The following is a 23637-nucleotide window of genomic DNA, read 5'->3' on the forward strand; positions in this document are numbered from 1 at the left end:
CTGTAAATTTGATGTAGTCCTCGCAGAAATATATATTAAAATAAAACTCGTTCTTTCTATTGGGTAAATTTTCACTAACAAACATTTCCCATAATCCTCAACTGAACGATACACATTTATCCACAACGAACCTAATATGGAAAGGTAGGAGAAAAAAAGCTGAAGGGATGGGCAGCCATTGTTATTGTTGTTGTTATTAATATTAGTTGTATGTATGTATGTATGTATGTATGTATGTATGTACCGTATACCGTATGAGTAAAGTTTGAATATTCTCACTCAAACTCAAAAATTGAAAAGTTTGAATTCTGCGAAAGCTGTTCTAATGCCTTCTACGTCATTGCTAATATTTATTACCACCACATAAAGAAAATTCTAAGAATATTATTGGTCAATCGTCATGATATGATACCCAGTGTTTATATCACAAGATAAAGTACCCTAGTGTTTCTGTTACAGGATATAATATCATGTGTTTCTGTTACAAGATATAATATCCAATGTTTCTGTTACCATATATAATACCCAGTGTTTATGTTACAAGATATAATATCCCCTGTTTCTGTTACAAGATTTAGTAATCAGTGTTCCTCTTTTATTTCAGCGGTTTGTAAGAACGGTCATAACCAGGTCATGTGACTTACAAGCTGGATATACAAGTAACATAACTGGGTCTTCGCAAATTTTACAAATAAATAGCGAATACATATACGTTTGAAGACAAATTTTGTTTGATATAGTGGATGCACTATGTGAAACCACGGTGTATCGCTGAATACCCAAATATGGTCATTAGGATGCGATGGACCCGAACAGGTGCGGCCCGTCCATATAGGTGAACTAGACAGTTGTCAAGGGTGCCAAGTAAATGGGGTGCCAAATCTATGGTCGCCCCTAGCCCCAAATGCCCTATTGGATATTCGGTGAAAAACATCGGTTTCATAAGAGGTAACTGACTTACCCTTGTGTTAATTAGAAGAAATATTATTTTGTGTGTTCTAGAGTTCTCCCTGTGTCTAAAAGAGTCAGTTGCACTAGTAGCAATATGACAAATCCTGTTTAATACTAAAAACCCGAGTTTCCTCCATCTTTGAAATCGTTGTATTATTCAGCTTTTACTTTGTACCTTTAAGAAAAAGTTAGCTTGATGCATATAAAATAGGTGCGGAAAAAAATTTGTCACTACCTTCATTTTCAGACAGCCACCGTTCCAATCCAACGTGTATTTTAGCCCAAAACACCTTCACTTTCCGACAGCCACCGTTCCAATCCAACGTGTATTTTAGCCAAAAACACCTTCACTTTCAGACAGTCACCGTTCCAATTCAACATGTATTTTAGCCAAAAACACCTTCAGTTTTGTCACATACTCAGCCGTCGAAAGAGTTCTCAGATATTTTCCTCCGATAAATCACATTCATTTATGTCAGGTACTCTAGCCGTCAAACGAGTTCTAAGATAAATCACCTATTATTTTGTCAACTACTCAAGCCTGCGTTCGAGTTCACGGATATTTTTAAATCTCAGAATGCCCTTTTAAACCCGAAAACATAGCCCAAATATGACAACACATTTTTCGTCGCAATGTCTATTAATGACACTTATAAACCCTTTTTTTTCCACATTCGTTTCGATGCTTGAAAATATATATTCCGTTTATTTGTTTTTACGAATTCAAAACGGATAAAGGAAAATCAGAGTAAAGTTAGTGAAGTAGGTTTGGTTATTTATGAAACAATCGGAACACGTTCAAGAATTTGTTGAACGATATAACAGAATAAAATAACACATATATTGTAGGGTTTTCTCTTCCAATACTTTTGACTCGCACTCCCTATAATTAAATCATATATATATATATATATATATATATATCTTTATATATATATATATATATATATATATATATATATATATATATATATATATATATATATATATATATATATATATATATATATATATATATATATATATATATATATATATATATATATATATATGTGTGTGTGTGTGTGTGTGTGTGTGTGTAAACATGACCACTCAGGTTGTGCTTCTAACTGGTATCTTTAAGATTATCGGTACGCTGTCTATTGTAAGCTTTTACAAGTGATTTTTTTTAACGGTAAACATACGTGGGTAGTCAGTATCAATTTTAAATGCACGACCAAATGAGTCCCTAGCGTGCCACTATACAGATTTGAAGACACATGGTCTGTTCAACCCAAACTACTTCTCACAGAGTTATGCGTGCCATCGTACTTGTAAGTGGCATCGACCTTTTCATCATCGGAACGACTTTCATTTTTCATTTACAACCATGACTAGCTTCGATGTTTCCTCAATTATTATTTTCCTTTGTGTGAGTGTTGAACTGCAATCTCCTGATCATAAGTATGACACGGTAACTGACTAGGCCTCTGAGAACACTAAGCACGTAAATGATCAGAAATCACACTTGAAGGTAGGAGGCTGATGGGAAAAAAGCATGCACGCTTACCCTCTTAGCCTATATTAAGCCAATATAAAAACTACTTCATTTTGAATTACTATTCGATGGCTTATTATATTCATATCCATTAACGGTCTCCGTAATAGTAAGCATAAATAGTCTTGGAACAGTACTTTAGGTCTCTCAAATATTATCATCATTTCCACCAGACAAATACTTGAATAGATTTCACATTGGCAAAATGATCAATTTCACTAACTCTTGTATTCTTTTTAAGATAATCGGCAAGCCAAAATAATAAATTTCTTGATTTTAAATGTGCACGCGATGAGAAGACAACGCCTTTGGGGTGGGGGACAACACAGCTTTTATTAAGAGTAGTAATAAATACAAAACCTCTGTTATCATACTATTGAATAGTCTTGTGCCTGTCCTTGGACATTGAAAACAGTATGCATGTAAAATAGTATCTTAAGAATGTATTTATAGGTTACTGCATTTGTATGGTAAAATATGAACGATTATTTTTGGATGGAATACTGCACGACCTTGGGAGTGAAGAATATCCATCCGATAAAACGAGTTCATATTTTCCCATACAAATACAGTAACCTTTTTATTATATGCTCATTTTTTTAATTTTACCTACGGCTTAATTATATAAACAAAATACAATACAAGACACAACGTAAATGAATGTATGCCGTATTCCAAACAAAATATACAAGCGCATATTCATCATTACACAACAACAACATTATTTCTGCGCACATAGGGGCCCCGAGTGGCCGAGTGGTCTAAAGCGCTCTCCGTTACGGATCACTGCCATCTCACCTCTGTCTGCGTGGGTTCGAGTCTCGGATTCGGCTAATGTGGGTATGTGAGAAAGCTTGCCAGTAGCTTCTTGTGGGTCGGTGGTTCTTTCCTGGGTTCTTCCTCCACCATTAATACTGGCCGCCATGTATGGCCTATCGTGTGTTGAAAAATGGCGTTAAACCCTACAACAACAACAACTGCGCACATAACTCCGCCCAGATAAATTTGACATAACTTTCGAAAGAAAATGGCGTGTCTAGTTAAAATTGAAATTTGGAGTCATATTGTGAATGAATGTGCATTGCAACAACTTTCCTATTTGATCTGGAATGAATAGATTTTGGTATTTTTTTCGATTCTACGAAATTTCGTGATTATGGACTGGATTTGTATGTGCATTCCACATGAAAAATACATGGGACTGAAGAAGCTAGGGAGAAGCGTGTTGACATCTGCAAATGTGTTTCTGTTTCTGTCATTGAATGTTTTTAATCATAATGTGGGAAAAGTATGAAGTCTTTCAGTTGCAATTATCAAGAAGACGCTATGGAATTTAATCCTTATTTCATTTTGAGAGAAGTAAGGAGGATGTAATTGCACTTTTATTCGAAATTACAGTACAATTTCGAAATGTGTAATCAAGATTGAGAACCTATGACATAACTAATGTAATTCGGATTTGCAGAACTAAGAAAGCACATTCTGAGGACATTCGGGATGTAAAACTGTAAGTGTATTTATTGCCATTCTTATCACCAGCTAAAGAAGACAGTTTATGTCTTGACACTTGTATGTTATTTGTAAGGACCCTTTCTTGTGTCTGTTGTATACTGTAGCTAGCCTAAATCCGAAACATTGTATCAAAAGTTAACGCAGAATGTACCAAAACAACTGGTATGTGGTAGTCCACGAAACATCTGTTTTAGTTCATTCAGAAACAAATTTAAACAACCACAACGTAAAGCGCCTCTTACGCGAGTGTACATGATTTGTTTACAAATCAAAGTGCTGGCGCCTGCGTCAGTTTGTTTACAATAGAAAGTAGTTCCTTTGTGCACGTGAAAACTATATGTGTATTGGCGCGCAGGTTCAGTATCGGGTAATACTGCACGATTCTGACAACGTAAAGTTAACGGGGGAAAAACAAGCATATAATAATTGTCAGTTAATGTATTAACCATATTTTAACCCTACATGTAAGTGTAGAACATGTTCTATTCGTGCTAACTGATTTCTCTGCATTTAAGTTTTAAAAAGAAATTATAAACTGGGGGTGGGTGACGATGAGTATTTAAATGTATATTTTCCAGCCATTACACAAGTGGATATTATCACTGCTTGTAATTGTAGAGCAGACATAAAATGATTTTTCCTGCACTGAATATTAAAATATAAACTATAAATGAGGGTGTATGCAGTTTTAACATAGAAATGTAATTTTTTTAAAAAGAAGGAAAAACAAAATGTTTGATTGGTTGTAGGTCTGATTTTTGAAGTAACTTATGTTATTGTTTAGAGTCGATAAAATAACTCCAGAGAGAAGTAATGTTTCTTATCCTGTAATGCAATTCCGAGTCCAAATTTGTCTGTGTCAGTGTCTAAGCATTAATGCTTGCATTTATATCTGCATGGCATAATATATTAATTCAGATGGATCACATCTGCGATTAAATCTCAAATCAGAGAATTGCAGAGAATAAAGTTCAGTTATGTCATACAAATATATTCGACAACAGAATCGCCGAATGAAGGATCAATGTAAAAAGATAATCATTAACATGATAAAAATGTCTATAGGACACTTTACCTACGTTAAAACATTATAAACTGCTGTATAATTCTTTTCTTTTTCTCCAAAGTGAGTAAAAAATATAAAACGAACACGCATGAAAGACAATATTTTACTATAGAAATTATTAAATAGCTGAGCTTTTTATGGTTACGAATGTATCAGTAAGTAAATGCAGAGAGAGCTGAGGAGGGGAGACGGCTTTGTGCACCACACGTGGCGTTACATGTGACTCAGTTTGGTATGCCACTGAAAAATACCAAGTGAAACCATACAATATTTATGCACGCGTGATTGTAACGTACATCACGGTTTGAATTCTCAAAACATTTTGTTGATGCAGAAATAAGGCGCCGTAAAATACACACACACAAACAAATCAACATTAGGAAAATTCAACCTGCAATTTCAAGCTCTTAAAATATAATTTTTATTTTTTTTACTGGAGGCCAAAGATATCATTTTGGTATTTCACTCTCTAAATCATTTCAAAATATCTTTTTGGGTGATTTTATCAATCATCAATGACAATGCAAACATCCACATGTTGTATGTAACAATATTGATCACTTGTGTCGCGTGCTTGGATACATGTTTGTATGGAAAATAAACGAAATAGACTGAAAAGATTTCTTCCTGAAATTTTACGATTTTTCGAGCAATCCCCGAGGGTTCGTATATAGATGAAACTGACAAGTAGTATTATATCTTGAATAGGCTAATTTGTTTACTGAAATCTACGTTCCGTAACACTTAGATCACGCTAATTTATTAATTACAATATAAGTGCAATGAGACATGGATTAGGCTCGTTTATTTTATTTTTTTTAAACTCTACTTGCAATTTTTGGGAATCATGTGAAACATGTATTCCTAATTAGTTTTAGATATTCCCATAACACATGTATAGATAGCTGGAGTTTGGACAGGAGGAGGGGGCAAGCGATATATAGTTTGGAAGGTATGGAGGATGATAAAAAGACACACAGCGAGGTAAACATATATTTGGACATGCAACCATACAGATAAAATATAAGACAGGTAGGTAGATAGATTAAAAACTTATAACAACAACTGCAAAACTGCTAAAATGTTTCTTTAATTCCATTTTCTTTACAATACAAAATGTACATGGATCAATTTTCCTGAAAATAATAATGACAATCCTCATTTAAAATCAAAAACGAAATTTATAAAAATGTTTAACTGTATTTTTGAAAAAGACGTACATGAAACTCGGTAAAGTATGAGATGGCATATCGTGTTTTAAAAAGTAAAACAAAACGTATAAAGAAACTTGGCACATTTAACTTCTCTAGGGAGTAATGTACAGTCAAACCAAAATTATTATTATAATTATTATTATTATTATTATTATTATTATTAGTTTATTATTAAGTTTATTATTACAAGGGGATTTTCCAGAACATTTGTCTTAAAAGCGAATATACCAGGTCATGATTTCCCCCCTCCGTACCCCCCAAAACAAAAACAAATGATTACCTTTCTTCAAACTAATCATTTACATTTAAACTACGATCTCAGTCTTTTCTAGACACTTAATGGAAACTGTTTGGTGGTCCAGTTTTCAATAGGTACATAAAATTGAGACTTTGCTTGAGAGAAACGTTAAAATTCCATTGATTTACTGTCAAAAAGTCAGACACAATATTTAGTGTCTATATTTGAATTGATGTCTTCAAGATGGAATTTACCCTACAAAAATGGATGCCTGAAGAGATGTATTGTCGCAGATCAATTCACTTTTAATAGACGTGTATGTTATATATTTTGAGTGTTTGAAAGTTAAACAATTTTATAACAACCATACAATGAGAAATATCTGTGATATAACAATCATCGGACATAAACGTAAAACGTTCACAACTGAACAAATCAAAATAACACGAAAAAGGAATATAATTAGATTTACTGATTCCTTAAAAAAAACTACGTGACTAGAGATTATGGAATTGCACAAACAGCCGAAAGAAAACAACAACTCCATAAAAGCGAAGAGTTCTGCCTCCCTGCAACTGGCCGCCGAAAAATTCTCTTCAACTCGAAATTAACTTAAGCAACTGAGTAACTTTTACACCTATGAAGAGAGAACTGATATATCCCGATTGGAATACTGCATATGACAAGAATTTTTTATCCATGTAGGATAACGCTGTTATCATGCACTACAGAAGTGCAATAAAGTAAACAATATAAAATAATAAATTTTAAAAAGTATAATAAAAATGAGCAAATTAAAAATCAAGCACACCGATTCATTAAAGTGAAAAAGTTTAATGTCTAAACTGAATCTTGGGTTGCTGAACTCCCCCCACTCCACCCCTACAGCAACACAATTTTTACAACGTACTTATGAAATGAGTACCAGGAAAGCGGAATAACTCTTTCCATATAAGCACAACTAATGGTCGCTCGCAAATGTGGTCAGTACCAATTTACAGACTAAATATAGACTGATTTATGTTGATTTTGATGAAATGTACGACAAAATCTCAGTTTAGCACGCGTTCACGAAACAAATACTAAACATTTTGAGAAAACTTGCGCATATTTCACATTAAATGGGCAACTATATATGGTTCTATTTATCAAATTTTAAAAAAGGTGGAGTTAAAAAAGTTAAAATGTTAGCTACAAAAAATATTCAGGTTTATGACATGAAGTTTGGCGATATTAAATTTTAAAAATTAAAACTAATAATACGGCTCATATTTAATAAGGCATGATACGTGTTGTATACATACTTATGAAATGTTGTGTAATCATAGGATAGATTAATTAGAAAGTATACTTTCCCTGAAATTTACTCAATATTTGTTCCTTAAACAACTATTGTAGCTTCTTATGATAGACGAAAAATGAAACACCTCAAACCCTCTTGGATAGGAACGTTCTTCTGACTAAACCTATAAACTCATGCGATAAATCTGTTATATGAAATACAATATCATATCTGCGTTCACTACGTGATTAGGTCTGTGTTTAAAACTATATGGTGTAATGGTCCAAATTAAAAGCAATAAAATGAGAGAAGATAAAACCCGACATGAACACCGAAAGTAATGGGATAGAACATTACGATGAAGTTCAAGATTAAACGGTGCAAGAGTACATTTTTAATTGATGAAAAAATGTGAATAAAATGTCCTTCTTTAAAAAGGGCACACACAAACGAGAAAACAAAGTAAAACAAAGAGAGTTACTGAATGGTGATGTCTGACCTCTTGGATATTTTACACCTCTAGAGGTACTGAATACGTAAGCAACTTTACGGATATAATCCACGAGGTCGTTAATCTGAAATACCACAGAACATGTACTTCTTTACAGAACTGCGCCTAGTAATGCCGATTTTAACCGTGTACAGCACTCATCAAAGTGCGACAATATTATTCGCTGGCAGATCAGGGTCTATGCTTTTCTTGTCATTTTTCACTTCTGACTACAAACGAAAAGTGTAGACTCCATAATGATAATGAATATCTAATTCTACAGTGCCCACTGTTTAATACGATCTGTACACCAATAAATATACAAGAAGTGGTACGAGAGCTCCACTGTTGGGATTATCCTGAAAATTTACATGCATTACTTATCTTCTATAGGTTTTGACATATTACAATTCTCATGAATTTTACTATGATACATATATTATGAACTCGAAATTAAAACAAAAATAAATATATAAATAGCTGCAAATAAATCCATATGAGATCCTTCAAATACCCACTTCTGCTCCACTGGTAGTCTCGTTCAATCAGACACTCGCGTGGTTTTAGTAAGAGCTTTGCTATACGAGGGTTTGGTAAAGTGTTTCATTGGTCTCTGTTCCCGATAGAAAGAGCTTCGTTCAAACTTTGTAGATATGTCAGTACAAAGACAGCTCTCCCTAGTTTTACCAAAGTCACACGCTACCCTCCCCCTTTCCCAACCAAACCCTCGTAAGGAAACATTTTTACAGACCAACGCGAGAGTCTGGTTGAACTAGGATACATCTGGAAGATCAGTGATGCATTCATTCATCTTTGTGACATTAAAACAGGACATACTTTGGGCTATGTGTTTGATTTGGTTTTTGATGTTTTACGGCACATCAACACTTTTACGGTCATATAGTGCCGAGGCAAGTAGAGGAAATCTAGCTTGCCCAAAGACACGCCAAGTAGCCGATACTTGGCATTAGTTAGTACGGTCCATGTGTACAATGGCGTATAAACTGTCCTATATCATCCATAGGATACCATGCTAAAGTACATAACAAAACAAAATTACAAATGTTTAAAAGAACGGGTGACCTTATATTTCTGTGAGTGAACTTAAAAATAATGAACAAGATTTCAGCATAATTGTAAAAAGACACAATCCATATGCAACCAAGAGTCACCCAAATTTCAATTCGTTTTCTTTTTCACCAAGAAAAATGGCTTTTCCTATTTTCTTCAGGCTGATCATCCGAAATTTCTAAATTGCCAACATAGTCTCTCATTACGAATGGCTGCATTTTAAAGATGAAAATCTACTGTTGTTGGTTTGGTGGTGTTTTTTTTTTTCTTCTTTAAGTTGATGCAATTTGTTCCATAACTTAGCAGACTTGCAAACACACTGTGTGGAGAATATTTTGCCATTATTTGGCAAATAAGCGAGCACGTGAATAAGATTTATTCTGTTCAACAACTGTCACAAGTGACACACCTAGCTGAAAGTGTTATGTTCAAGTGAAATCGTCATGTTGTGCTGCTCTTGGCTGTAAGCCGGTTCATTACAGTTCTGAAATACAGATCTGTTTGACAGATTCTGGTCAGTGTTATCAGGATCTGTTCCTGGCTCCGAATTCAAAACTCCTCGCTGACAGAATATCGTCAGTTAATAAAACTTCTAGAACAGTGTCTTCTTGCATACCACGAAGATAACGAACGCCGCCCCCAAACACAATATTGCTTTCCGAAAGTAAGTCACTGAAGTATTCAAAACCGCTTCCTGAAAAGTAAAGACAACAAAAAAAATTACATCACCTTAATGTACATAATCAGACATAATTGGAATAAATTTATATGAATAAAATATATGACTGATTATAAGTGTGCTCGATCTATCACAGATAGAAGAATCGAACGTGAGACGGACATAGCGATACAATCAGCCGAATACCAAGAGGGTAAAGCATGACAAACATGCAGTTATGTAGTATCTACCATCAGTGACGCACTTACCCATCCCCCGTTTTCCTGGACCCAGGAGCAAACCTTCTCTGTGATGAACTGCATGGACCAAGTGATGAACTGGCGGAACAGCTTGACGCCTTCTTTTAACGCCCGGATGGCAACGTCGGCACAGAAAAAGAAAAGAACCACAATTCTTGTTATGGTCACGCCTTCATCAGAAAACAATCCTGTCAGTATCGCACGGAACTTCTCGTATGTGACTTGACGAATGGATATCTATAATTTAAAAAAAAAAAAAAAAAACATGATTATATTATAACTTAAGTTTACACAGTGCCAACAAGAAAAGCTAAAGCATTCAGGGCAACCTAGACACTGACTGACAATGCCGAGTTGTGCGCACAGTTTCCGGTCGGGATCGTCCGTTTCCATTTCGACGAGAAACGATAACCGATTAGCAGTTTTAATAACACCGAATCCACCTTGTGCTCTAATTGTTCTTTTGACAAAGTTAACAAATATAATGATTCGTCTTCGCCATAATTATTAATTGCAGTCCCCTAAATCAACCGAGTTGTGCATATTGTCGCATTAATGAGTTGTAACAGTAGGAGAATCTAAAACATCTGACTTGTGAATGACTGGCAACTAACTGGATGACTGCTGTCACATTGCGTGTATGTCTGGCATAGTTGTTTGTTATTTCGTTAATGCGTCTGGCAGTTGTTTGTTACATCGTTACTGCGTCTGGCACAGATGTTTGTTATATCTTTACTGCGTCTGGCACAGATGTTTGTTACATCGTTACTGCGTCTGGCACAGATGTTTGTTATATCTTTACTGCGTCATGCAGAGTTATGTGTATCATTTCAACTTTAGTTATAACAGTAGTACCCAATACAACTTATTTTATTGAAGTAGATCAAATTCGGCCGTTTTAGCCATAGATTATGGCAATCCGTCTGTTATAATAAATGCTCACGGTGCTTCTTGAATATCCTTGGTAAGCGGCAAACTGAGCAAAACTGTCCTACTTTCTTTTGCAGAAATTAAAATGGATACTGACTCAGGTGAATACGAACAGGAGTGGAATGCTAACATTAAAGATATGCTACAGACAGTGGGTAAAGGTACATTGCCGTTAAACGCCACAATTGAAAATCCGCATGGAAACAAAATGACCTTTGCTCGAATACTTCAATAGCAATATGTTCAATCACCTTACTATACAAGAATCAATATAAGTCGAAATTCTAAAAAATTACCATGGAAGTAGGCGTTAGCAGTGTTTTACCAGTGTACTGGATTTATTCCTTATACCACATCTTATATTATAGCTACTTGTACAGACAGACAGATGGAACTGTTCAGCATATTCAAGGATGACTATGTACGAAATAAATAAAAACCATTAAGTGATGTATTTTCTTTTCTAATACGATTAATTTACTAGAAAAAGACAAACTAGCTATACAAAATAATACCGTATTAGACCAAATACATTAAAATTTACTAAACTTCTTTCCTCCGCTAGCCGGATGCCAAGGTGTATCTTATACAAGTCACTTAACTCCTTTATCCTTGGTATGGTAAAACCAATAGTTTGCTCCAAGTGCCGTTAAAAAAAATCCCATTTACCAACATTTTATCCGCTAACAAAAACATTCTCTCAGCTGGTAAGCCTTTGTGAAAGCAATCACAAAACCTCTAACAATGCACTAGCTCGCCTCTCAATTTAAGTTTTTGAGTCATTCGCAACTGAACATAATCCTTAACTGTAACGTATGCAGTTTATCACCTGTCATTCCTATTTAATACATATACCAACTAGCTAGTGTGTTTGCTTGTTTACGTAAGGTTTATTAGTCACAAGAACAATGTTTATAACAGCTTTCAGTCTTGCTTAAAAAAAAAGCATAGCCATTCCACATCTAGGAAAAAAATTACTCTTTTACGTGATCATTTGTTGGCTTATGTTTGTTTATCCCTTTTGTTTCTTCTTTCCTACGTGTTTGTTTATCCCTTTTGTTTCTTCTTTCATATTTCAAAATGGCCATTATCCGTCGGAAGGATAATGTTTATAACAGCTTTCAGTCTTCCTAAAAAAATAGCGATATCACATCTATGAAAAACGGCTCTTTTACGTAATCATTTGTATGCTTTTGCTTATTTATCTATTTTGTTTCTTCTTTCCTATTTCAAATGACCATTATCCGTGCGCTTCCGAAAAGTAATGCAATGTTTTCAATAAATCTGTGAATGTATACGTCCATATGCACTACACGTGTCATCTTATAGTCTGTACATTCTGCTACTCACAACCTTTCCATCCGAGTTCCTATTTCATCTTCTTTCATTCAAAAATAAATAAATACTTCTGTACTAGCAGCAATCTGAAAACGAATATTTCATGCTATCGTGTTTGTTTCCTACACGACTCGTACAATGGCTTGAGAATTATCGTGTTTGTTTCCTACACGACTCCTACAAGAGCTTGAGAATTTGTACAATCAATCAGTCTTTGTTCTGTATTGTTCTGATCCTCAGTTAACTTGTTAAATGATGGACAGATAAAAGAAAAAGAACAAGTTATTCAAGGATTGTTCCCGATATATGCATCATATAGCTTCTTCGGCAAAGGTAATGGTGTGTGGAAAGTCAGATTTTTGTTAATTAAGATATTATCAGAATTTAATTGAACCTTTTAAAGGATCGATTAATTACTTCCTCTATTTTGACAGTCCTTTTGTTATTGTTTGAAAGAAGTGCACCAAGAAATCTGAAAAATGTCTGAGAAGATAAAAATAAATGAACATCAGATCTTACTATCGGCCAATTAGAAACAACCTTTCAAAATTTAACATCATTTGTGATCGGGTGAAACAAATTCCCAACATCAAACACCAGCTAATTGGACCAATCAGGGAAAGGGATACAGTTATGTGCTTTGAATTACTGCGACTGCCTGCTAACGCCGTTTATTATCTAACTTCACCAATCGTTTCATAGAAACAGAAACAGAACAGTGATCCCTAGTAACAGCGCGGTTGTGCGCATTGTATTCCAATCGATTCGCGGCGATGTCTCCCATGAATATAAGGTATGCAAACATAACATTTGCATGTCAATGACTTGTAGTAAGCTAACAAAAACACGACTACTTGTTAGGGTGTGGGGCATAAGGCAGGAATGAACTAATGCATTCTTATAAAATGAATAATCGTAAAATGAATGATCAAACGCAGTACTCATGTACTCGTTTGATGCAAAATATTTCAAGTTATCAATAAGTTTAATTGGAATCCGCATTAATCAATATAAAGATTTTTTGGATAAAAGAAAAAAAAAAAACAAATTTACAAGTTATAATTTTTCTTCAAATATTTTTGTGCATGAGATAAGCTTTATTAATGTACATGTACAATTCTCTGAAGTTTAGTTTCTTTCAAATAAATAAAATGTGATACACTTATTTAGACACAACGCACTGTTTTAACCACGCTTCCCTAGTCTACCTCATTTTACATTCAACGATTGAATAAAGTATAAATATATTTGGCTCTTGTGGTGAGACTTTTCAAAGCGTTTGTACCAGAATTCAAAGTGTAGTAATTGTATTGTATACTTTTTTCTTTCTTTATTTTGGAAATTTTGCGAGTTCTCAACCTGTCTTAATGCTATTGAGGGTTTCAAGGAAATATTACGCGTTTCAGCTTGTTTTGTTTTCGATACATTATCTACCTCATCCCACTGCCTCAAACTTGCAGGATGTTAACTGTGATATTATTAATTACACGTATTAGAAAATAACCACTGCGTATTTATTATTATTATTATTATTATTATTATTATTATTATCGTATTGATAACATTTTTTATTTCTCAACACTTTTTCTTTTTGTTTTGTTCCATTCGTTTTTAAATGTTTAAAAAAAGTTTGGACTGAAGTGATTAAAATGAATAGCACAGCAATCTATAAATAAATACTTCATGCAAGTACTACATTTGAGTGCTGACTTCACTGTTTCCGGACAAGGGCGGTGCCGCTAGCAAGCGGTGGATCAATACATGAGTAATAACATGCTACCTGCCTCGACATCGTTACTCTGCTGACATAAGGACCACTAATGGCAGGAATTACAATAAATAAATAAATAAATAAATAAATAAATAAATAAAAGTGCCCATGTCTAACAAGAAAAATCATCAATATTGTAAATCAAAAATTTATCAAGATGTTGAATTTGATTGTTGTACCATATTGGTTTCTCCATTAAATCGATAAGCCAAGGTTTAAAAATAATACACACTGAATCACGACTCTACATTGCTTTTTATACTTTAAAAAGCGAGTTGGATTTTTTTTTATATTTATAGTGTGTTAATAATAAGTATTACGAAATAAAATTTATAATAATAATAATAATAATAATAATAATAATAATAATTATTATTATTATTATTATTAGTCGCCTATATCATAGTAAAATACGATTTATCTCGAACAAGCAATATCATATGCCAAGTGTGGAGACGCTGGCTGTTGACCGAGATCACAGTGTCTGTCTAATGTAGCCTATTTCAAATAGTTATTTTACCCAATTTTTTATGTTAATTGATTTAACTCTGAAGGATTATTTTTTTTTAACGTAGTATCATTTCTACCCTTGTGTAACCCTTTTACAAATACAGTAGATCAGTCGCGGGTACATTTCCAACCTCACAATACCGTTTTGTATTTCGTGACAACGACTGTCAGTAGGCTAATAGTGCATGTATATATTATAATATTGGAAGAAGAAAAAAATTATCCCCGGTAGAAAAAACTCGCAGCCCAACCCGACCCCCACAATGAAGATTGAACAGTTGGTCCCTTACTGACGTGTATTATTTACACCGGAAAATCGTGTAGAAATGAATATACTCTGGCATGATTTACTGTTGAGTACATATTTGATTTCATATTTTAAAGAGTGTACGTGTTGAATTCGTGACATGATTTCAGTATCTACGCCAGACATTATTATCTGATAAAAGTACATGAATAAAACGGACCTTAGAAAATGTAGACTTGGTAACACTTCAGTTTATTTACATATATGCATAAAGTTGGTTGGAATTTCGATATAAATCTAAAGAGGCGAACGCCAGGGCGAAACGAGTTGTACGTATGCTGCAATCAGTACCCTAACTTCATTCTCCTGTGGAGTGACAGTGACGTAGCAACATGTACATTTCTACGCAGTGAACCAAAGGTACAGTATTTAAACTAAAATCTCAAATTTAAAATGACTGATTAGTCAATTTCATTGTCGATTAGGCAATTCTGAAACGGCACAGATGAGAAAAATACTGGTAGAATATTTCACAACATGCATAATATGATGGGATGGAAGACGAATGATTTTGCTAAAAACAAGTAGATACGGTTAAGCGACATATTTGGGTTCATACTCCAAAGCGAATATATATATATATATATACTTAGATGTAGCAAAAGTACAACTAGGGGTTTTGGAAAATATCCAAAATTTTTAAAGCATTCAGTCAAATTAGTAACAAAAAAATAAATATTAATTATACAATTTATAAGCTATATAGAAGAGGCTAAATACATACAGACCTTTAAAATTGTGAAACCAAAATTTCCAAAAGTCTTCATGCGGAAATATTACATAGAATTTATCATAGGTATTTTTTAAAATAATCATTCGGATCATCTCGGCTATTTATAGGAGTTAACCTATGCCTCTCACCAACGTTGGTGTAGTAATTTACAGAAAAATTGTGTGGCAATTTACAGAAAAATCATAAATTTTGATCGCCAGAGATTTCTCCGAAGAAAAGAAAATCAAATCTATTCAAACCACCTCTTCTAATTCTATACTTGGACCGATTCTAAGGTCGAACGGGAAGTTACAAATGCAAAAAAAAAACCAACCCACCCCAAAACAAACAATCTCCCAACCCCCAACCCCTCGTTCGATACATTCACGACTTCTCCGCCAACCCTTCTTTCGTAATATCCGAGACGGTTAGAATGGCAGCTATCAGCATATATTCGATATATGACCCGTACGATTAACCTCGAAGTTGCCAATACATGTACAATGGGATGATAACAATAAAGGTGCATGTTAATATATCTATTATAGATAAACAACCGGAATAGCAAAATAGTCCAACGGTTCGGCTATTCAGTTATTATGTACTTCCGAGAGAGTGGCCGGTACAAGGTGAAGTTGTTTGCATTGTCAAAATGCACACTGGACCGAGTATTAGCATACATCTATACTGCTTTCATATACTGTGACTGAACTTCCTTTACACGTGGTAATTATGGAAACCAAGCACCATCTATAGCAGACGTGTGATCAAAAAATGAACCGGAGCTAGTTCCAAGCACACTAACTTCAATACAAATCTCTGAATGAGCAATACATGAATTATACAATTATAAAGGTTTAAAAAAAAAGAAAGTTATCGGCAAGTTTTCTTTTTTCCCACTATACCTTTGAAGACCAGGAAGAGAAAACGACCAAAAAGAGCTAGCCATATTTTGAGAAATGCTCAACGGAAGTATGGCCAAGCTGTATACTATATAACCCAAACTACACCCATCAATCACACACACTAATAAATGGAATTAAATCCCAAACTACACTCATCAATCATGCACCCTAATAAATGGAATGAAAAGTTAATTTAACAATACATAATATATACAACGTCTATCCTTATTTTTTTACATAGGGTAGCCAATGAAGAAAACTATGGAAATTCTTTGTTGTTTGAAAATCCCACTCTATGCAAAGTACATATAAAAAATATAGAGCGGAACCAATTGGTTCAATGATAACCAAACTTGTTATAAAAACGGAAGTGAAATAGTAATCGTTCTACAAAACGTTTAAGAAGTAGTAATATGTGGGCACGTGCTGCAGTTACACCCGTTGACAGCAGATTATCGAGCGGATCAAACCTATTCTTAATCAATATACATACATGTACTTTTTATCCGAAAGTTGCGCCTGTTTGTTGTATTTTATCGGTTTATACTTAGGAACTCAGTCTCATGGAATTTATCGACCGAAATTCCAAGTGATGATACAAATATATTTGAATCACAAAAATAAAGAATGTGTCATGCTGCCTCGACGATACAAAGGTACAAAGGCTTATGATTAATCATCATAATTATTCTAAGAGAGAGAGAGAGAGAGAGAGAGAGAGAGACAGACAGACAGACAGATAGACTTGTTAATGTCAAGAAGTAGTACTAGCGTAATTGGTTTTTAAATAGTGTGTTTGACAGTAATATAACATGTACATAATTTAAAATTGGCAATGTACATGAAGCATATAGATAACCCAGAAGTGATATGTTTGTCTTTAAAAAAAAAGTAAAACGATTCAACTCGATTCTGACGGAAAAATAAGACAACGAAAGAGAAAAAAAAGTATCTTACACCGGAATCCAACTCAAGACCTCTGGCGATCTTATCGATTTATCTACCAAAAATGGCATTAACTGAGTCTTAGTGACTTTTTAATGACCGCACACGTTATAAGAATGAAAACTGCGTTTTAAAAAGTTCAGAAAGAACCGTCACATAAAGCGCAGTCAGGCACCTCATCGTCCAAATGATAGGGTTTTGTTAAAAGATTATTTGGCCAAATTTACGAAGTTATTCGCTTGCGTATTTCGGGTAATATTGTTAAAGATCTGCCCCTCCCCACCCACTAAAAATACAACGTTACACAAGAAGTCATTTTAAATTCCCTCACCAGTTTGAAAATGTTAAAATATCTTCAAATTTTGGGGATATTTATTAAAAAAGGTAGAGCTGATTTTGTGCAAAATATGTTTTAAAAATATTTGTCTTCTTGAAATCAAATTTTTGCGTTAAAAATTGGCATTTTTCAAAGAGAAAATCCAGTCAAAATTGACATTGTGAAGTTGATATTTAAAACTAATACGATTATAAAATAAAGCTAGTGTCCATAAATATCAGAGGAATCAAGGTATGACATGCCAATAGGATTTGATCTGATTCTTTAGAATAATAAGTGAAACTTAAGAGAAAACATACTTCATTCGCCATCGCTTGGACTTTCTCTCTTTCTTTGCTTTTGGCAAATTCATCTGCCATCATCCGAAATTCTCTTCCAAGAGTTTTGGCGAAATTGTGGTGATCTTCCGAGGGCGTCGTACTGCAATTACGTGAATAGGACGATGAAAAGAGCGAAGAAAATGTACGTTTGGAGATTTGAATAATTATGAGGCTACATGATGATGCATTGCAGTAATTAGGGATGGGATGGGCGTATGCCTAATTTTAGACTATCAATAAAATTTCCTATTTTTCCTATTTTTTAAATATTTTTTTTTTTGCATTTAACTTGGTTGAATTTCAGTTAGTCACGTGTGTCAAATGTATGAAGTCAAAACTGTGCAGACTTATCAGCTTAATTTAGCTATGTATATACTTACACTAACGTATTCAATTCATATTATCCATACAGTTTAACCATGAATTTGTTGATTCAGAGAGATAATCAAAAGGTAGACATGGAACTGAATTACTTCCATATAACGTGTCATCTGTAAGCTACCATATAAGAAGTCAGTTCGGAACAATTTCCAGGACATTATTTACATAATTTTTAGAATGAAAGCTCGTCAATCTATAGTTTTCAATTTTCAACATCGTACACACGGTATAGTCGATTTTGTATGTGCATGTGCGTGTATTACTTTTGTGTATGCTCTTTTTTTTGTGCTGTTAATGCCATCCCTCAGAGGAAACTTTCAGAGAGAGAGAGAGAGAGAGAGAGAGAGAGAGAGAGGGAGAGGGAGGGAGAGAGCATGGTTTATCTAATATACATGAAAATATTATTTCTATATATCTTGGCTCTGTGACAAACCGTCTTATACAAAGCCCTCACAAAGTTAACTTTCTTTTATTTACAAACATGTAATAAAAAAAGAAACACTTGTCACTGACGCGGACTGCCCATTCCGGCTGTGGTCTAGGTAGGTTATAATTTAATGTTTGGAGAATGACATAGCTCATTGCTATTGACACGTTTATTTTTACTTCCGAAAATCAACGTGGGGTATAAAAAATATATATCTTATGTAAACAAATATGAAATTACGTAGTAAACTTTGGCACTCGACCAGGTGTGATTTTGCCAAGGCTGTTTCTGTTTTGATACTCAATGACGTATTGATACTGAGCTACTTCCCATTTATTATTAGTACTCGTATTAATACCGGGAAAGTTAACTAGTCCATGCAAGAACCATTAGGTTAAGGGCAGTGATATAATTGCATATGTCGCAAGCAGAGGAAGCACGTACGCCAAACGAAGTGTTTAATCAATGCAAACGTACAAGATAGAAGAATAAAATAAAATTAAAAAATATACAGTTACAATTCCTGCAATCAAGGAAAACAGGCAAAATGTTTAATCACAATAGTAATTCTTCAATAAAATTATTTTAAAAACAACAGGATGGTAAAATGGGTCATGACTGACTGGATGGCTGATTGATTTGTTAATTAATCTATTCGCAAAATAAAACCCTGATCATTATTATTGATCTTCATCTCAATATACGTTTAAAAAATTGAAACAAAGCTCCTTATGTAGTGTATATAAAATCTTCCATCATATCATACACAGGTAATATTTACATAACCTTGGGAGTGGGGTGGGGATAATCGATCGTACAATTTTCGTTAATCAGTACATGCACATACCCCGCAGAGAGAGAGAGAGAGAGAGAGAGAGAGAGAGAGAGAGAGAGAGAGATAACGAACATACCATATACCGAAGTCGCTGAGAACCTCTTGTGGTGTATCGATTCCCTCTTTCTCAAGTTCGTTAAACAATAATGATCCGAATAATTCCTTTCCCTCTTCTACTGTCTCTTCGCGGCTGGGCGGGGGCACAATCTCCGGGGAGGGATTCTCGTCTGGAACATCACACTTAGCAGTGGGATCATTTATATTCAGTTTTGGGAGACTCTCTGACAGTCTTCTAAGTCTCGTTTTTCCTGATGTAGGCATCTCTATAGCCATCGTTGTCATTTTTACTTATACAGCTATATACTTGTGTAATAAAAAAAATTATAACTATTACATTAATGGTTTCTACCTGGAGAACAGTTGAATAAAAACACAGCTTAATATCCCATTTGTAGCATGTATTCCCACGATGTTTTTACATGTATACACTGTTTATCACGAGAATACACACAACGTAAAATCAGTTCTCTCTTCGTCGTGCTAAGCCCGATTGCTGTCCTGCTCCTTCCACGTACTACAATGATCACCCACTACCCGCTTGATAAACCAACTTCAGTGTATCAGCTTTGTTTTGTCAACAAATAGCCACAGGGCATGTGCAGGGATCACCGTAATCAGTGTGTAATTTCACACCTGACGTCAGCTGGCAACAGTTCTATTTTTAGTAACTTATCTCGTCTTTGCTTGGGAAATTCCCCTGGAAGCCAGCGACAGAAAATACGCATATATGTGTGCTTCCTGTTACTTGATAAGGTTATATCCGGAACAAATAGATTTGTGTTTTCAAGATCTAATTTGATGAAGGAAATATATATATATATTTCACGTATTGATAGAATTTTGTATGTAATTAAGTCAATTTTCATTATATTAAAATTCATATCAATTTAAATATATAAACATTATTTCCCACGATGATAAACAACAAATAAATAAATAAATAAACAAAATAAATAAAATTCATATTACTCAGACAGACAAAATATTAATAAATAGTGCATTATGATGTCTTGGATATTAATTTGTTAATTGATGTGAAGCGGCAGAAAGCAATGTGCTATTTTATTACTGTTTACGCACATGTTACTAGACAATTAGCACACATCGTGGACTTCGTGAGCTTATTAATAAAGTCATCGTTGACTTTTTGTGCTTATTAATAAGATCAACTTTGACTTTGTGTGCTTATTAATAAAATCAACTTGGACTTTCTGTGCGTATTAATAAAATCAACTTGGACTTTCTGTGCGTATTAATAAAATCAACTTGGACTTTCTGTGCGTATTAATAAGATCAACTTGGACTTTGTGTGCTTATTAATAAGATCAACTTGGACTTTGTGTGCTTATTAATAAGATCAACGTATGACTGATTGATCGTGACATATTTCTGTTCACGTTTGAAAATAGTGAAGCAAACAGTTTCTTGCAAGACTGTGATTTTTTTTTTTTACACGACGGACCCCAATGTTAGTTCATTCTGACACATTTAACTTGGGGATATAATTATTATACCAAAGTCGGGGGGGGGGGGGGGGGGGGTTGCACAGGTAAAATGAAAGAAATTAAAGTCTTTTACGGTGCTGGTCATTAAGGTATGAAAATGCTGGTCTCCATTGGCATGAGGTAGCAATATTACCAAAATGCTGGTCTCCATTGGCATGAAGTAGTAATGTTAGCAAAATGCTGGCTTCCAATGGCTTGAGTCAGCAACGTTAGCAAAATAATGGCCTCAATTGGCATGAGGTAGCAATGTGAGCACAACGCCGGTCTCCTTTGGCATGACTTAGCAATGTTGGCTCAACAGTATTCTTTCCCCGTTGATTGTGCAGCCCGTTCCGATCCCCTAGCTGTGGTTTCGCTAGATGGCAGAAAGACTTCTTCGCTACCCCAGGTTCCGATATGCAGGGGTGCACAACTCGTATCCCGCAAGTTCTGTCCGGTCCTCGGGGCAAATTAAAACAACACAGAAATATGGCCCGTGAACAGTAATTACATTTAAAGAAATTAGTGTTTGCGGCTCTTAAGTGGTCTTAGAAAATGCTATCTGGCCCTTGGCCGAAAAAGGTTTTGCACCCCTGCGGCATGTTAATCCTCTCAACATCTTGGTGGATCAATCAGATATTTCGGTGCTTTGATATAGCGACATCTATTGGATTTAATGAATTTCCTCCCTTAGTATGTAATGTCAACTGGCAGCGATGCATTGTACACGTCTTGTGTGCTCCGATTTACACTGTGATATGCTTATTAGATTCATGAAGCGGTTACATACTGGTATGTATATTTGATTTAATTATATCTGATTTAATATATATTATTTCAATTTAATTGTTTGTCAGTTTTAATTTTTATTTTTTATTTTTCATGGATATTGTAATTTAAATTTATTCACTAGAGATGATACTTTTATAGAAAATAGTTTGACCTTGACTGTTAGTTTATAAACACCTGGTGTTGATCTAAATCCTGACCGTGTTTCAGAATTTGTTGTTGTTGTTGTTGAAGGGTTTAACGCCATTTTTCAGCACACGATAGGCTATACATGGCGGCCAGTATTAATGGTGGAGGAAGAACCCGGGAAAATCCCGGAAAGAACCACAGACCCACGAGCTACTGGTAAGTTTTCTCACATACCCACATTGGCTGAATCTGAGACTCGAACCCACGCAGACAGAGGTGAGATGGCAGTGATCTGTAACGGAGAGCGCTTTAGACCACTCGGCCACTCGGGGCCCCTTCAGAATTTGTAGTAACCTTCGTAAACAAGTTCAATTTTATTTTAGAATAATTGGACTTTGTCTTTAGAATATAAACAATGTTTTCAAAATATTTTTATATATCTTAGAGTAAAAATGGTTGGTTTTTGTCATGGTCACACTGGGTAAACGTGATCTGTAACAAGTACTTGCTTCTATAAAGTTCCAGAAGATGATCACGTGACCATTGTTTACGTTTTCGAAAGCCCATATAACCCATGTTCTGGAGAATTAATCTCAGTAGAAGCTAGGCTGTTAAACTATTGCATGTTGTGCTGTTTGGAGCTATTTCAAATTACTTGGTTTGGAGTTATTAAATATTACTTGGATTTAAAAGGATTAATTCCATTATTTTTCTGGAAAATACGTCTGTTCATGTAATATTGTGGAGGAAGGACCGTTTTTTGTATATAAAACTTTTTTCAGCTATCAGAAACCGGAATGAAAATTCTTGTTTCTACAAGAAACTGTAGACTTCAACACTACAGGCTGCAGCACACGTCATCGTCTTCAATCTTGGATTCTTCGTCGGGATTCGAACGTGAAATCAGAACATTTTGTTATTAGGACTACTAAAATTGTATTTTCGGATTATTTTTGGATTATTTTTGGATTTGATTCTATAAAACCGTAAGTTCATATTTTTTCATTTTTACAGAATTTTTCCAGGGAAATAAATTATTGTATTTTTCAAAGCTTGTTGTTTTCATTCTTTCTTGTGTTGCTGTTTATTTGAGCCTAAACAAGTGACATAATAAATTGGGAGCTCATCCTAACGAAAATTTAGAATTTTGGATAGAATATTTCAGAAAAATGTTTTTT

At 34.4% G+C, this 23637-nt stretch overlaps 1 protein-coding gene across 1 annotated transcript; it reads right to left on the bottom strand.

The window, feature by feature from the left end:
* Positions 1-6137: 6137 nt before the first annotated feature.
* Positions 6138-20680, bottom strand: LOC149800701 (apoptosis regulator BAX-like). Its single transcript, XM_089954738.1, has 4 exons — positions 20074-20680; positions 18334-18454; positions 10289-10516; positions 6138-10055 (listed from the first exon to the last, which is right to left on the bottom strand). The coding sequence occupies exons 1-4, from the start codon at positions 20337-20339 to the stop codon at positions 9954-9956; spliced, it is 717 nt and encodes a 238-aa protein (XP_089810864.1). The 5' UTR covers positions 20340-20680; the 3' UTR covers positions 6138-9953.
* Between the last annotated feature and the right edge of the window lie 2957 nt (positions 20681-23637).

Source organism: Sinohyriopsis cumingii, chromosome 4 (assembly GCF_028554795.1).
Source record: "Sinohyriopsis cumingii isolate HCF-2022 chromosome 4, ASM2855479v2, whole genome shotgun sequence".
Classification (NCBI taxonomy): Eukaryota; Metazoa; Mollusca; class Bivalvia; order Unionida; family Unionidae; genus Sinohyriopsis; species Sinohyriopsis cumingii.

Bases quoted from the DNA above. Each gene is read 5' to 3' on its own strand.
- LOC149800701 (XM_089954738.1), bottom strand. From the start codon at position 20,339: ATGACAACGATGGCTATAGAGATGCCTACATCAGGAAAAACGAGACTT. The intron at 18,455-20,073 runs GTATGTTCGTTA...ACGTAATTGCAG, and splicing joins CTCAGCGACTTCGGTATATG to TACGACGCCCTCGGAAGATC. The intron at 10,517-18,333 runs GTATGTTTTCTC...TTTAAATTATAG, and splicing joins TCCAAGCGATGGCGAATGAA to ATATCCATTCGTCAAGTCAC.